The sequence below is a fragment of the Puntigrus tetrazona genome, chromosome 15 (assembly GCF_018831695.1).
Source record: "Puntigrus tetrazona isolate hp1 chromosome 15, ASM1883169v1, whole genome shotgun sequence".
NCBI lineage: Eukaryota > Metazoa > Chordata > Actinopteri > Cypriniformes > Cyprinidae > Puntigrus > Puntigrus tetrazona.
The window spans coordinates 7,538,450-7,552,378 of NC_056713.1; the positions used below are offsets into that span (position 1 = coordinate 7,538,450).

Consider the following 13,929-nt stretch of genomic DNA (forward strand, 5'->3'; position numbering starts at 1 on the left):
TTACGTCATGAATATTAATGAGCACTCGTTGCCCTTATCGGCCAATCTGCTTGCAGGGTTGAGGTGCGAGAACTAATTAATATTAATGAGCTACCCTTTGCCATAGTAGCGTTCGTTCAGCTGACCATGGAAATAAAATACGTAGACAAGTGGCAAATTTGCATAATACAGGTCGACCTGTAATTTATAATTTTATTGTGTTTTCAATTCAATGTCTATTAAATTCTTAGGTCGCAGTTGTCTGTCTAATTAACGTTTGGGTAATTCTTCCACTCGTTTAATTGAGATTGCTAAGGGATATTTTATTTGCACGCCGGATACCGATCCTTTGATACATTTAAGCGCACATTTTTATTCACAATTTGATGAGTGGTAGAAAAGGAAACAGCGTCGTTTGCAGGGTTGCCATGTCCCCGGTTTTCCCGCGGAATCGGGCTACTTTAACACCGTTGGCTGTTTCCGCGACCCCAGTAACGTAATATTTAGCACCAGAAACGCGAGTTTTACCAGGCGAAACCCGCCGACGTGTATTTTATTCTACCGAAAGTGACTGTTAACAGATGACCCCCCTCGAAACACTGTTGGACTAGTTATGGAAAGCAACTTGTAGGATTTTTGTTGCGGAAACCTGGCAACCCTGGTTGCCGTCGTGTCGCGCGAGGACCGAAGATGGCGGCTAGCAGCGCCGCGTCGGTGTCTCAGTACTGGAAGCGCTTTAATCTGCAGCAGCTGCAGGTCTGTGCATCTCTGTTACATATTCTCCTTCACGTGTCTCTGTGTGTTTGGCCGCTGTACAGACGCCGGGCTCCTGCGTCGACTTACTCACCGGTTATCTTTGTTTATCAGTCAGCTGCTGGGATGTAAACATTGTCCTCAGTAGACGCAGAACAGACACGAAGTCTCACTTAATGCTAGACACGACTTCCTTAACAGTTTGAATCATTTGGCTTTATGACACTGACTTCGCTGGGGTCATATCGGAGTATTTTATCAGGCTGGATTAATCAATAGTTAGAACTAGTCAGTCTTACTGTGGTTTCTAAACTGTTTGAGAGCCCTCAGTAGTGTATAGGGAGCTGTGATGACTTCTTGTTAGTCACGAGATGCCAAAATGTCAGTCATCACTGTTTCAGCGACTAAAACACACAATAATTGATCAGATTAACTTGTCACAACTTTATTTTTTAATTGTGTACGTGGTTGTTGGTGCTTTAGCATTAAAAAGACCACTTCTGTTCATTTAAAACGCGTCCACAAGTGTAGTAAAAAATAATTTTTAATTAATTAAATATTTTATAATTTTAAATGCTATCAGGGGTTAATAATAGGATGTATTTAACGCAATTATCACCTTCAGTTTAATTTTCTGATTAATATACCAAATCAATGTTCACTACATCTAAAACAGGGAAGGGTTCAGTCATTCATATGCTTTCAAATTAATAAAACTTTTTTTTTAATAATGAAAAAGACCCTGTTTTATGAAAAGCAAGGCTTAATAATATCTCATATCAAAGCAAGGTTGTTTTTAGTGATGCATGCATGTTTCATAAGTTGTGTTTGTCAGACATTCATTAAAATGTAATAAAATCAGGTAATATCAGGGGCAGCTGTCTCTCTAAAGGAAAGAAATGGCAAACCTTAAGATTTAGTTTCAGTGATATAACAACATGCTCAAATGTGGCTCTTGAATAAGAGCTGTATATACAGTGACATGTTGTTTGTTTTTAATACAGCCCCAAAAAAAAACACATTTCGTTTAAAATTGTGTTTATTTTTTCAATTTTCTCCCACTTCTCGAGAGTATAGATGATTTATGTGCCGCAATATATGAAAACAAATATGTATTTTAGACTATGTATTGTTTGCAGTGTATATGTCAAATTCTAAATCAGTAATTCTAATATATAATGGAGTCATATGGATACGTGGTGTAGATAAAGACAGACATGTGAGAGCAGTGTTGTCTTCTCTGATTCTGACACCAGTGTTTTGTTGTTGTTTTTAGGAAGAGGCTAGATAGACTGTGACTCAATTGTATTATTAATGTATTAATTGCACTGTTAATGTAAACATATAAAACGGAGTACTTTTGGTTGCTGTTTTCTTGATAACGTGAGCGAGGTTTATTCATTGCCCTGCTGTAACTGTGCCTTGTTTCAGAGAGAGCTGGACAGTACGGCCACGCAGCTGGCCAGCCGGCAGGACGACAGCGAGCAGTCCAGGAGGAAGCTCATCGACCAGAGCCGGGAGTTTAAGAAGAACACTCCAGAGGTGAGCGCCTCCGTTCAGGGGCACACGCTCCTCACAGTCGGTGTTCATGCCCGGGCTGGACTCCTGTCGTATGGGTATTTTATGTCTCACACAATTCTCTTGAGCTTAGGAATGCATCGCTGACTAAAACTCGCGATTCAGTATAGTATAATCCAAAATTCTCTCAATCCAAGATAGGGGTGGAAAATATGTTCTTATATCAATATATCACACGAAGAGTGTCTGGGTTTTTTTTCTGCAAAAATCACAAACATGATATTGCTTTTATACAACAGTTCAATAAACATCTTAACCCTACACTATTTTGCCAAATAAAAAGGACTCATAGCCACAGCACTGTTTTGCGTCTCTGAGCAACGCTGAATGAATCAACCCGTTTACACGATTCGTTCAATCGCAATGACGCCACCTACTGGCATTTTTAATTACACATAAAAAAAAGGCTTTATAAAAGCACATATGCCCATAAAAAGTATAAATCACTTTAGACTTGTTGAAAAAGATGAATTTGCTGACCGCGCAGATGATCAAAAACTCCGCTTTCCACTGCAATCCTGCAACACAACACACTCAGTGAGAAGTCTCATTGTAACAATTACTGTTATCGATCAAATCCCAGAAAATAGTGAGGGTCTTGGTTACGGTTAGGGGGGATCACTCCTCACAATATCTCAAATACATAAAATTAGGGATGGGCACGAGGACAAGATAAGTGCAGAATGTGCCCTTTATAACACCATTACAGTGCTCTTCTGTAAACCGATAGCTTTAGATGAGTCTGTGTCAGTGTGTGTTACAGATAGAGCAGCACATCCCTAGATCCCTAGATGTTGCTTTCCGTGCAGATGCAATTTTGTGTATGTATTTGATAAATCTAATTTGGGATGCATTCATGTTAAGGCGTTTGAAAAGTGTTTTAGTCCACTGGTGTTTATTCCCTATCTCTCTTCAGATGAAGCAGCTGAAATGACGGTGTCGGAGGTCATTGCCTGCCATCAGTTTTTAACTGTATTATTAATCATTTTTTTCATATGTTTATGTTGTTGTTTTATCATATCCATTTTTGTAGTTATGCAGTTGTCAGAAAAGCATCGAATAAAAAACACATTAGCTTCGAGTAACATGTTATGCTCACTTGTCTTTCCATTGTTGCTACTCTGTATCATTAAAAAAATAGGGTAACAATGTCTTAAATTTACTTTTAAATACCGTAATTTCTTTACCTGATAAAATGTTAATATACCAACCTATTAAAGTACTGAAGTATCTGTTTTGTGCCTCTGAAATGCACTGATAAGCACCAAATGCAGGTGGTGATGAGAAAGTCACGTGATGAACCAAAGCCCATCACGAGCAGCTTTTAAACAGAAACACATATTGAATGTGCTCAGTGTCCTTCACACAAACACTAAACACCTTCATGGGGAGACTCAAACTCAAACATGCAATAAACATTCATTTAACAGCATTAGATAGCTGATAGAAAAACTAGGAGGAAAAATATCAGATTGCAATGCATGGAATTCTGGGAACACTAATTAGTTTTTTCCCTGTAAATTTTACAGGAATTCACAGTTAGCCATTTAACAGGTTCTTATCGTAGTGCTTAGATTTTTCTGTTAAAATGATGGTAACGTGTAACGTCAGTCTTCATAAGCATTATGGGCGATATAAGTTCAACAAAATAATATTTGGTCATATTATTGTGACAGGCCCAGTGCACAAACAAGGGGATTATCAACATGTTGGGGTTTTTGCAGAGCCGAGTCGGTACTAGATGAGAAATATGTTGATGCCGTGGGAAGTCTAGTGTTTTGTTTGCGCATGAAGTACAATTGAAATGCATTGAAGCATCCATGATATTTGATACTGCAGCTTTCTGAGTGCCAGCTCGTGTTTTGTTCTGCATGCTTGCTTCCTGCCTAACTAACAGTCTCTGTGTTCTCTCTGTGTTTCTGGTGTAGGATCTGAGGAAGCTTGTGGCTCCGCTGCTGAAGAGCTTCCAGGCTGAGGTGACTTTTCTCCTGAACCAGATGAATGACTTTATTCAGCGGTGTCATTTACTTTGTCAGCACAAGATGATACAAGACAGTCATTGAGAGTAGATATACATGTTTGAGGGACCATAGCTTGTTTGATACGTGTCTATGATACTTTCTCATCTGTTTCTCTTCTAGATTGATGCATTGAGTAAGAGGAGCAAAGAGTCAGAGACGGCCTTTCTGAATGTCTATAAACGACTGATTGATGTTCCGGGTAAGTCCGAGCGTCATAATCATATGAGGTGCGTGATTAAACATTATAATCAGGAATGCACTCAAATCTAAATTCTTGGCCGAAGCAGAACAAAATGAAACACCGGGTGAATATTGATTTTGGCATATTTTGAAATGACTTTTTTTAAAATCGCATAGACTATATTAAATATTGGGAAGATGTTTTTCGTTCAAAAAATTCACAGAAACGTTACAGAGCAACTGATGAGAAACACTTTCGTGCATCACGCTGCTTGCTATTTGATTCGGCCAAACACAAAAAGAGATGTTTGGCTATTTAATGCAATCAAATTGGTGTATGTACCAATATTCCCAATTAAATAAAGTATTTTTAACTTTATCTTGATACCCTGATTTGCAGCTTGATCGCTTGATATGCCCAGATAGGTCAGTAAATGAAAAGAGCTCATGTATGTTATAAGGACCTGTTTTGTGCTGAAGGCAGTGTTAACTGATGTTAACTGGTGTGTGTGTGTGTGTGTGTGTGTGTAGATCCGGTGCCTGCGTTGGAGTTATCACAGCAGCTGCATCTGAAGGTCCAGAGGATGCATGACATAGACACGGAGAACCAGAAGCTGCGTGAGACGCTCGAGGAATACAACAAAGAGTTTGCTGAGGTCAAGAACCAGGGTGAGATGTGCTCACACACAACACTGGAAACATCGATTGTAGTCAATGTAGGTGACTTTAAACTGTAAGTCAATCTCTGGAGCTGTCAGTATGTGAGAAACACCTCCAGTGCTGGAAGCGGCAGGACCTAGATGATGCACGTTGTGTTCTGTTTGAACTGGTCTCTGCACCATTTTTAATTTCTCAAGTTTTCTTGGCCTGGCTGGGACTGACTGAGTTGTTTGTTTTAGTCACAGCTTCGCTGAATTTTGCAATCTGTTTGTAGAGGTGACCATTAAAACACTGAAGGAGAAGATCAGAGAGTATGAGCAGAGCGTGAGGAACCAGGCAGAGAATCTGGCTCTGGAGAAACAGCAACAGATTCATAAAAACTATGAGGAGAAGGAGAGGTCAGTACCCATCGCGCTCCATCTCGTCTTTATATAACCACAGCTTCAAATATCTAAACCGTGAGCGGTCGCTTTATCAAAGCAATAGACCAGCCACCGAATAACATTTACATTTCTATCAGTTCTGTTCCAGGCCTTTAAGCAAGAGTAGGATTATGCAATTGCGGTTTGTTTTCACAAATGACCCATCATCTGTCTTTCTAACTGGGTTTATATTTACATTAATGTGCAAAATTTAAATATCGCATAAAACATTTCCAAAAAAGCACCATTTCCGTCCTGCAAATCAAGGTCAAAGTTTTCACTTTCTAATAAACTCACTCTAAATATCACTAAGAAAAGTAGGAGAAGCCACTAAGTAATAATTGTCATATATAATAAATAACTAAATATAAATGAATAATAAAAAAACAGGGTGAAACACAGCTACTGTGTCTCATCATTGTTGGTGAGTAAGGTTTCTCTTGTTGTGTTCTAACAGGAAGTTCCAGGAGTCACATGAGTCTTTGGTTGGTAGACTACAGGAAGCTGAACTCAAAGCCCAGACCCTGCAGACAGGTACCAGAGAAACCTCTCTCAGTTGATCTTCTGTCTGCTTAGAGAGCCCCCTGGTGTTTCAGTATGTCAGTGCAGCTCTTCCTCTAAAATAATCCCATTTGCATTTGATTTATGAGTGAAATATTCATTCAAAAGCTCTTCCAGCATATACTAACAAACAAAAGCTCTGCTGAGGAGTGTGTGTGTGTGTGTGTGTGTGTGTGTGTGTGTGTGTGTGTGTGTGTGTGTGTGTCTATGGTTGTCCGTGTGTGTGTGTCCGTGTGTGTGTGTGTGTGTGTGGTAGAAATTATATACTATATGATTATAGATCGTTAGGTTCTTGTTTTACTTTGCAGCACTTGAACGAACTCAGACTGAGCTTTTTGACCTGAAGACCAAATACGATGAAGAATCGACTGCAAAGTAAGTGTGTGTAACTTCACGTGTGGATCATCATTCATATTCATTTATTAACCAGTATTTAATCTCACCTATGATAAACGCTTTCATGTTCAACTAGCTCCTGACTATAAAATTTGATCTCTCACAACGCACTATTCAGCTGAAAAGTATGGGGTCGCTAAAAAGTACTCGGCGCCTAATACTTGTATTTAGCAAGAACACATTAGAAGTCATTTATACAAAAAAAATCAGCTTCAGATAAATGCTGTTCTTTCTGTTCAGTAAAGAAAAATGCATACAGTTTCACAAAAACATTAATATGCTGCGTTAATGCAGTTCACTCATGCTCATGCGTTTGTGCACGTGTATGACAAGAGAGATTACGGTTAAAGGATTTGGTTTTCAGGGCTGATGAGATTGACATGGTGATGACTGATCTGGAGCGAGCCAATCAGGTACAGACTCATTTCATTACCGCTACTGTTAAAAATATATATATATATATATATTTTTATGAAATAATCACACAATATTTCTTTGTCATTTAAATAATGAATCCCATTTACTTACCAAAAATGTAATGTGTTTAAAATTTCATTAATTAAAAGATAAAATAAATGTGGGTGCAACTTTTTCATGCTTTCATTACTTGAAACTCTATTTTTAATAAGTAATGGCATTGGTTTTAGTACATTTTATTTTTAGTAATAAAAATAATGTTTTTTAATTAGCACGTTTTTGTGTTTCGCTTTTTTTACCTAAATTGCTATCGTGGATTTAGTATATTTACCGAATACAGAAATTGTGGTACTGTGACAACACTACATTAATTGTTCAAATGCAAAATTAGTTAGTTCATCACGTGTCTATCATATTGGTCCAAACCTGTAAAATGTTGGCTTGTGTAGAAATACATTTATAAAGTATCATATTGATAATTGTGGTTGTGTTGACTTTCAGTGGAAGGAGAGAAACTTCTCAGGTTTCATATAAATTTGTGTTTTTAAAAAATGAGCCATAGTTTGATGGGTTCGGAACAACAAGAGGTTGAGTAAATGAGAGCAGAATTTCCATTTTTGGGGTGAACTGTCCCTTTAAGAGCTAAGATGGTGGCGTTCATACTCTGATGTGTTTCTGCAGAGAGCAGAAGCTGCTGAGAGGGAGGTTGAAGCTCTGAGAGAGCAGCTCACTTCAGCTCACAAACCATCCCCGCTGCCAACACGGATGGACTCGACCCCTTACACGGTACCTGCTCACCGCTGCTGAGGCCCGTAGAGAGACTATGAGACTGCTGGGTCTTAAACTCCCCAGTGTGGTTTTGCCAAATAAACTAAACCACTGCTATGACCTCATGAAGTATATAATCATGTATGCTATATAAACATTGCGTTAACATAAAATCACAGTTTTGAGTCAACAAAGACAGACAACACTGAACAACAAACAGCAAGAAAAATTAAGCAATTAATTTAAAATTAATGTTGACAAAAGTTTATTAGAGACAGTTCGAAATAATGCAGATAATGTAAGTTATGAAACATTGAAAATAAAGCAAAAAAGTGAACAACAATAGTTCTCATTCCCCGTTAATTCAGTTTCGAGCAACAAAACCTTACAAAATGATTAACAAGAGTAATAATGTAGTGTTTGAAACAGGTATGTGTTACAGTGATGCTTCACACTAGATGCAGGAGACCCAGCCCTGATCTCCGTCATTGCCTTTATTCTTCTACTTTAGCTTAGCTTTAGCTTTGATCATGTCATTTTTTGTGCTCCTCTGTGTTCCTGTTGGTCCACATTCACCTCTTTCATCCGCAGAACATGAGTAATGCACAGTAAAGCTCTGTGTGAGATCGGACACATCCGGCTGTGTCTGTGTGTGTTTCTGTGGCGCTCAGTGTGTGTGTGTTAATCAGGATGAGGCCGAGCTGGTGGTGCGCTCGAGTCTGGAGGCGGAGCTCAGTGCGAAGGAGCGTGAGATGCTCCAGCTGGTGGAGGACGTCCAGAGACTGCAGGCCGGCCTGTCCTCGCTCCGAGAGAGCTCCGCTGCACAGATCAGCCAGCTTCAGCAGCAGCTCCAGAGCCAGACCGCCACACTCAAGGTAGACAGCCTGCTCAAACCACTCGCACGTTACTCTCCGCTTTCAGTTTACAAGACCGAACCGGTGTCCTAAAGCTGACGTCCGGCTCAAATTTTTAATGTTTGATTTTTTTAAAAAGTATTTGCATTTTTTTGGCAAAGTGCATCCACGTGTTACTGTACGTCTGCCCTCATCGTAGTCTTTTTATTTATCCAGCATCTGGAGGAGAAGCTGCAGACGCAGGCCGACTATGAGGAGATGAAGAAAGAGCTCAGGTCAGAGAAGTTCCTGCTGCACTCCTGCTGATGACTCACTCGTCTCACGGCCTTTAAAGCAGTAGTTGAAGCAGTCGGTCTGCGCGGGAAACCATAGACTCGTGCAAACCCCCGTCTCTGCTTAAAACCTAAAACGTCTGAGTCTTGGGTATGTTGTATTATTTGAACATAGCTGAAGTAAAGCTGGCACATTTATGTCAACAGCATCCTGAAGTCGATGGAGTTTGGGCCGTGTGACAGCTCCGCGGCACAGGTAAGCAAGGGTTTGTTTGTTTTATTTCTGTGTGTGATTTGTGGTGTTGATCTAACGTGACGTTCCGTCGCAGGACTCCTCTAAACCTTTAGAAGTGTTGCTGCTGGAGAAGAACCGCAGTCTGCAGTCTGAGAGCGCGTCTCTGCGCATCGCCAACACCGAGCTCAGCGGTGAGGAAATACCAGCATCTCAAAAACTGCTCGACAGCTTCACATCTTAATAACCTCTCAAAAGAAAGCACACGCAAATAAGTCTTTATTGATTAACAGTATGCCATAATTAATACAATACTCAGCTGGTGTGTGTGTGTGTGTTTAGGCCGTTACGCGTCTCTACAGCTGGAGTTCTCCGCAGCAGTGAAGACCAGCTCTGAGCAGAAAGAGCTCATCCTCAAACTAGAGCAGGATCTCAGCACCATCCAGACTATATCACGACCGGACGCTGAGGTCAGACGCAGACGCCTCTCATCATCTCTATAATAACTTAGCTTTCCCTTTGATTTACTTGCAGATTTCTATTTAGCAAAGATCAATCAGTAATAATCATTTGAAATGTTTCAAAAGCTTTCTATAAAAAAAAAATGTGTTGTTTTAAAAATTCCAATAAAAATAATTAGCAGCACAACTGTTTTCAACATTGATAATAATCAGAAATGTTTCTCAAGCAGAAAATCAGTATATTAGAATGATTTCTGAAGGATCGTGTGAAAATTCAGCTGCTCATCCCAAGAAACAAGCAATATTGTGAAATATTGTTACTTTTTACTGTATTTTAAGCAAATAAAATCAGCACAATAGCCAAAAAATAAAGATAGTAGTGACTTCAAACTAGTTGTTTTATGTAATATAAGTGTCTGATCCCCGAGTTCCCATTGAAGACTTCACCAGCAACCAGTTTTAGTTTAGATTTTCTCTTCTGGACAATGTCCAGAACACTGAAAAGCCAGTTAGTAACTTGACCTGACTGTGAAGAATACTGATGCACACTTTGTAGGAGTAAAACATCGTATGTGAACCTGTTCCAAATGACAGGATTTTTCAGGGGATACGTGAACGGACAGCTAAACCCAAAGCACAGCCAGACACGAGTCACGGTCATTTGTGATAGCGACTGATTGTTTTTTGTCGTCTAGGGAGCAGACAGCAGCGTGGTGATCGTCCCGGAGCCCATTAAAGAGGCCACCGCTCTCTTCTCAAGTAAACTAAAGCACATGTTCACATCTCCATTTGATGCTGATGGACATAATGCCATGAGATGTTCATGCAGCTGTTTTTCTCTGTGTGTGTGTATTGAGGTGTGGGCGGCTCTCCTCAGACAGAGCTTCCTCAGGGTCAGATGGACTCTCTGCTGTCCATCATCTCCAGTCAGAGGGAGAGATATCGCTTGCGTAACCAGGAGCTGGAGGCCGTGAGTTCACGTCCCTGTAATGATTGCTGATGTTCAGAGGAAGAGAGGCTGAGTGTGCCTTGTTGTTGTTCTCGGTGTCCGTCAGGCAAACAGCTCCCTTCAGCAGACCTTACAGGCTCTTCAGAGTGAGCTGGACAGCCTGCGGGCCGACAACATCAAGCTTTACGAGAAGATCAAGTTTCTGCAGAGCTACCCAAGCAGAGTGAGTCACAGCGAGTCTCTCCTGTCTGGATGATGAATAAACCTGGACATTTCAGCACTAAGGTCTAAGCCAAACCCTAGACTAAAATGTAAACCTGAGCTGTTTAAACTTAAAACAGGTCAATGCATGTTTATAAAAATTACTTAAATATCTTACCTGAACTATGGCCTAATCCTGTGTATGAAACAAGGCTTTAATGCCTTAGTGTTTATTGAACTATTTATTTAAAATCGTTATCTGATTGTCAAGGGTGCTGATATTCGGGAAAAAATGTTTTTGGGGAGATTTTACTATACCAACAGAAGGCAGAAATTATACAGGAGCATTTCAGCCCCAGTATCTTCACATTCGGGCTCGTTCTACTAAGCTCTCAAGACGTGTTTGTTCATTTTTTGCTAAATAAGTGATGCACTCAATGACAGCAAAAACGATTTTGTCGGAGATGACATGCATCGCACACCCTTACTAGTGCCATACTTGTGTAATAATTGGGCTTTAGTATAATGAGATCTCTTGTGTTGAGGGCCTGAATGAGATTGTAGGTCAGTAGATGGCTAACACTAAACCCTGGCGTGTGTTTGTGTGTTAGGCAGGAGACAGCGACGATACGGTGATGCGTTACTCGTCTCAGTACGAGGAAAGACTCGACCCCTTCGCTCCGTTCAGCAAGAGGGTGAGAATGCGGAAATATTGTTGCTTTCGTGCATTCAGGTTTTAGCTGTGACGTCTTCATAACGTGTCTCTCTCTTCAGGAGCGTCAGAGGAGATATCAGAGCCTCAGCCCGTGGGACAAGGCCACGCTCAGTCTGGTGTGGGATCTGTGTTTGTGCTTTAATCACATCCAGAAAGAGTTTTTGTTTACGTGTGTCGTATGCATTATTAATATGCATTAATATATGCATAATAAATACAACTAATGTCACAAGTAATTCTGAAAATGGAAAAAAAAATAGCCATTAATATTAGTATTATAAGTATTCTATTAAACATAGACTGTTATTATTATTATTATTATTATTTATACTATTTACTGTTTTATACTACAGTAATATTAATTAAAGGAGTAGCATAATTGTTTGATTGGCTTCCCCCCCCTTTCTTTCTTTTTTTTTTTTTTTTGGTTGTATAATTTAAAAGAATAGTTCACCCAAAAATTAAAATTTACTAAAAAAAAGTGCACTCTCCTTCAGGCCTCCCAGGGTGTAGATGTGCTAGTTTCTTCATCAGAAGAGATTTAGAGAAATTTAGCATTATATCAAAAAAGCCCCACACACATAATAATCCAGAAGTAATCCACACCACTTCAGTCCAGAAAAGAATGTCTTGAGAAGCCAAAAGCTTTAGACGTAAACCATGGCTTTTGATCTGAGATACAACAGGAGATAGACTTATTATTATGAATTAATGCTCAACAGAAAAATGTTTGAGTGCTGTATCTTTTTCATCTCTTGTCAATCAATCAGTCATTTTTATTTCTATAGCTCTTTTAACAACACAGGTTGCATCAAAGCACTGTACAGTATAAGGTAGAAGAACACAATGACAGTCTTGTCTTCTCAGGGTCGTGTGATCCTCTCCAGTAAGACGGCCAGAACCGTGGCCTTCTTCTACACGCTGATCCTGCACTGCCTCGTCTTTCTGGTAAATCACATGATCCCTGGCCTACAAGACCCGTCAGGGTGAATGTTGCCCTGCTGTTTTAAGCGGTTTGTCTCTGTCTCTGTCTCTGTCTCTGTGTGTGTGTGTGTGTGTGTGTGTGTGTGTGTGTGTGTGTAGGTGCTGTATAAAGCTGCCTGGAGCGAGAGCATCGGTCGGGACTGTGCTGCGTTTTGTGCAAAGAAGTGAGTTTCCTGAATGATGTTTGATGGAATGACTTCCTGGTTCACTCGCTCACTCTCTTCCTCTTTCTTCCCTCAGATACTCAGACCACCTGCACCGTTTCCACGAGGATGGAGACATGTGGCAGTAGCGGCGTCTGCCCCCTAGAGAGAGCTCTTCTTAATCATAGCTTGTGCTTTCACTCCTGGTACTAGGACCAGGTTAGCTGGGGAATATACTGGGTTAAATACGAAACTCACAGGTTTGATGAGGAGATCTGTTAGCGTCTATTTGACTTGAAATCAGTCGTCTCTCACACCTGCCCAGAGGGATCTGTTGTTCTTGCATACATGATTATATCGGCGGTAATGGTTTATTTAACTTTGTGCCAGATACTGTCACAAGCATCTGCACAATATTTATATCCTTTCGTTCGGAGGTGTAGTCTCTTAAAGTATAAATTTAGGCTTTCAGGGAATGGATGTTTTCTTTATTTTGAGCTAACTCTATTAATAAAAGTAATAAAATAAAATGAAGTTTGGCGGTTTTTTATGTTTTTGAAAGGAGTCTGTGCTCATCAAGGCTGCATTTAAAAAATATATTTATATATAGTAAAAACAGCAATATTGTAAAATATAACAATTTGAAATAACTTCTTGTTTGTTAAACTCATCTTCAGTCTTCAGTGTCGCCTGATTCTTCAGATATCATTCTGAGACGCTTTTTGTGTGAAAACTGGATTCGCAGATGAATATAAAGTTCAAAATCAATCAATCAATCATTTTTATATATATATAGCGCTTTTAACAACATGGGTTGCATCAAAAGAACAGCATTGATTTGAAATAAAAATCTACTGTAACATTGTGAATGTCTTTACTGTCTCTTTTGATCAATTAAATGCATCCTTAATGAATAAATGTATTGTTTTTTGTTTTTCAAAAAACATATCGTCTCCAAACCTGAACGGTATGAACCAATAATTGGAGGTATTTGCAGATAATCAATCAATCTTTTTTAACAACCCAGACTGTATCAAAGCACTGTACAGTATAAAGTAGAAGAGTACAATGACAGGGATGTATAAAGAAGAGATTGAACAGTTTGTTATTAAATGCAGACGGTCTCTGGAATTAAATCGATGGTAATCTCTAGAAATGAAGTGTCTGTAACTAAACAAGCCAGAGGATTCACAGAAGCATGTCTTTAAATATATAGATGTGTGAAGTGACATGGCACTGAAAGCAGCATCCGCTGAATCTAATTATTAATAAACGAAGGGCTTCCCGAGGTCTGCTGGCGCTGGTCGGTCCCGAGCAGTGGGCTTCAAGAGTTCATCTTTTTCATCGTGGAGGCGGACGTTAAAGGCTCGTTTTGTAATGAAT

At 39.7% G+C, this 13,929-nt stretch overlaps 1 protein-coding gene across 1 annotated transcript; it reads left to right on the forward strand.

Moving 5' to 3' along the window:
• The first annotated feature begins 413 nt into the window (after positions 1-413).
• Positions 414-13,076, forward strand: cux1b (cut-like homeobox 1b). The gene is made up of 23 exons (XM_043259438.1): positions 414-735; positions 2,164-2,274; positions 4,239-4,286; positions 4,452-4,530; positions 5,043-5,180; positions 5,446-5,569; positions 6,051-6,127; positions 6,463-6,529; positions 6,915-6,963; positions 7,649-7,753; positions 8,425-8,610; positions 8,806-8,864; positions 9,069-9,117; positions 9,191-9,287; positions 9,436-9,563; positions 10,250-10,313; positions 10,412-10,524; positions 10,610-10,726; positions 11,316-11,399; positions 11,479-11,535; positions 12,287-12,367; positions 12,503-12,567; positions 12,644-13,076. The coding sequence occupies exons 1-23, from the start codon at positions 670-672 to the stop codon at positions 12,693-12,695; spliced, it is 2,016 nt and encodes a 671-aa protein (XP_043115373.1). The 5' UTR covers positions 414-669; the 3' UTR covers positions 12,696-13,076.
• Positions 13,077-13,929: the final 853 nt, after the last annotated feature.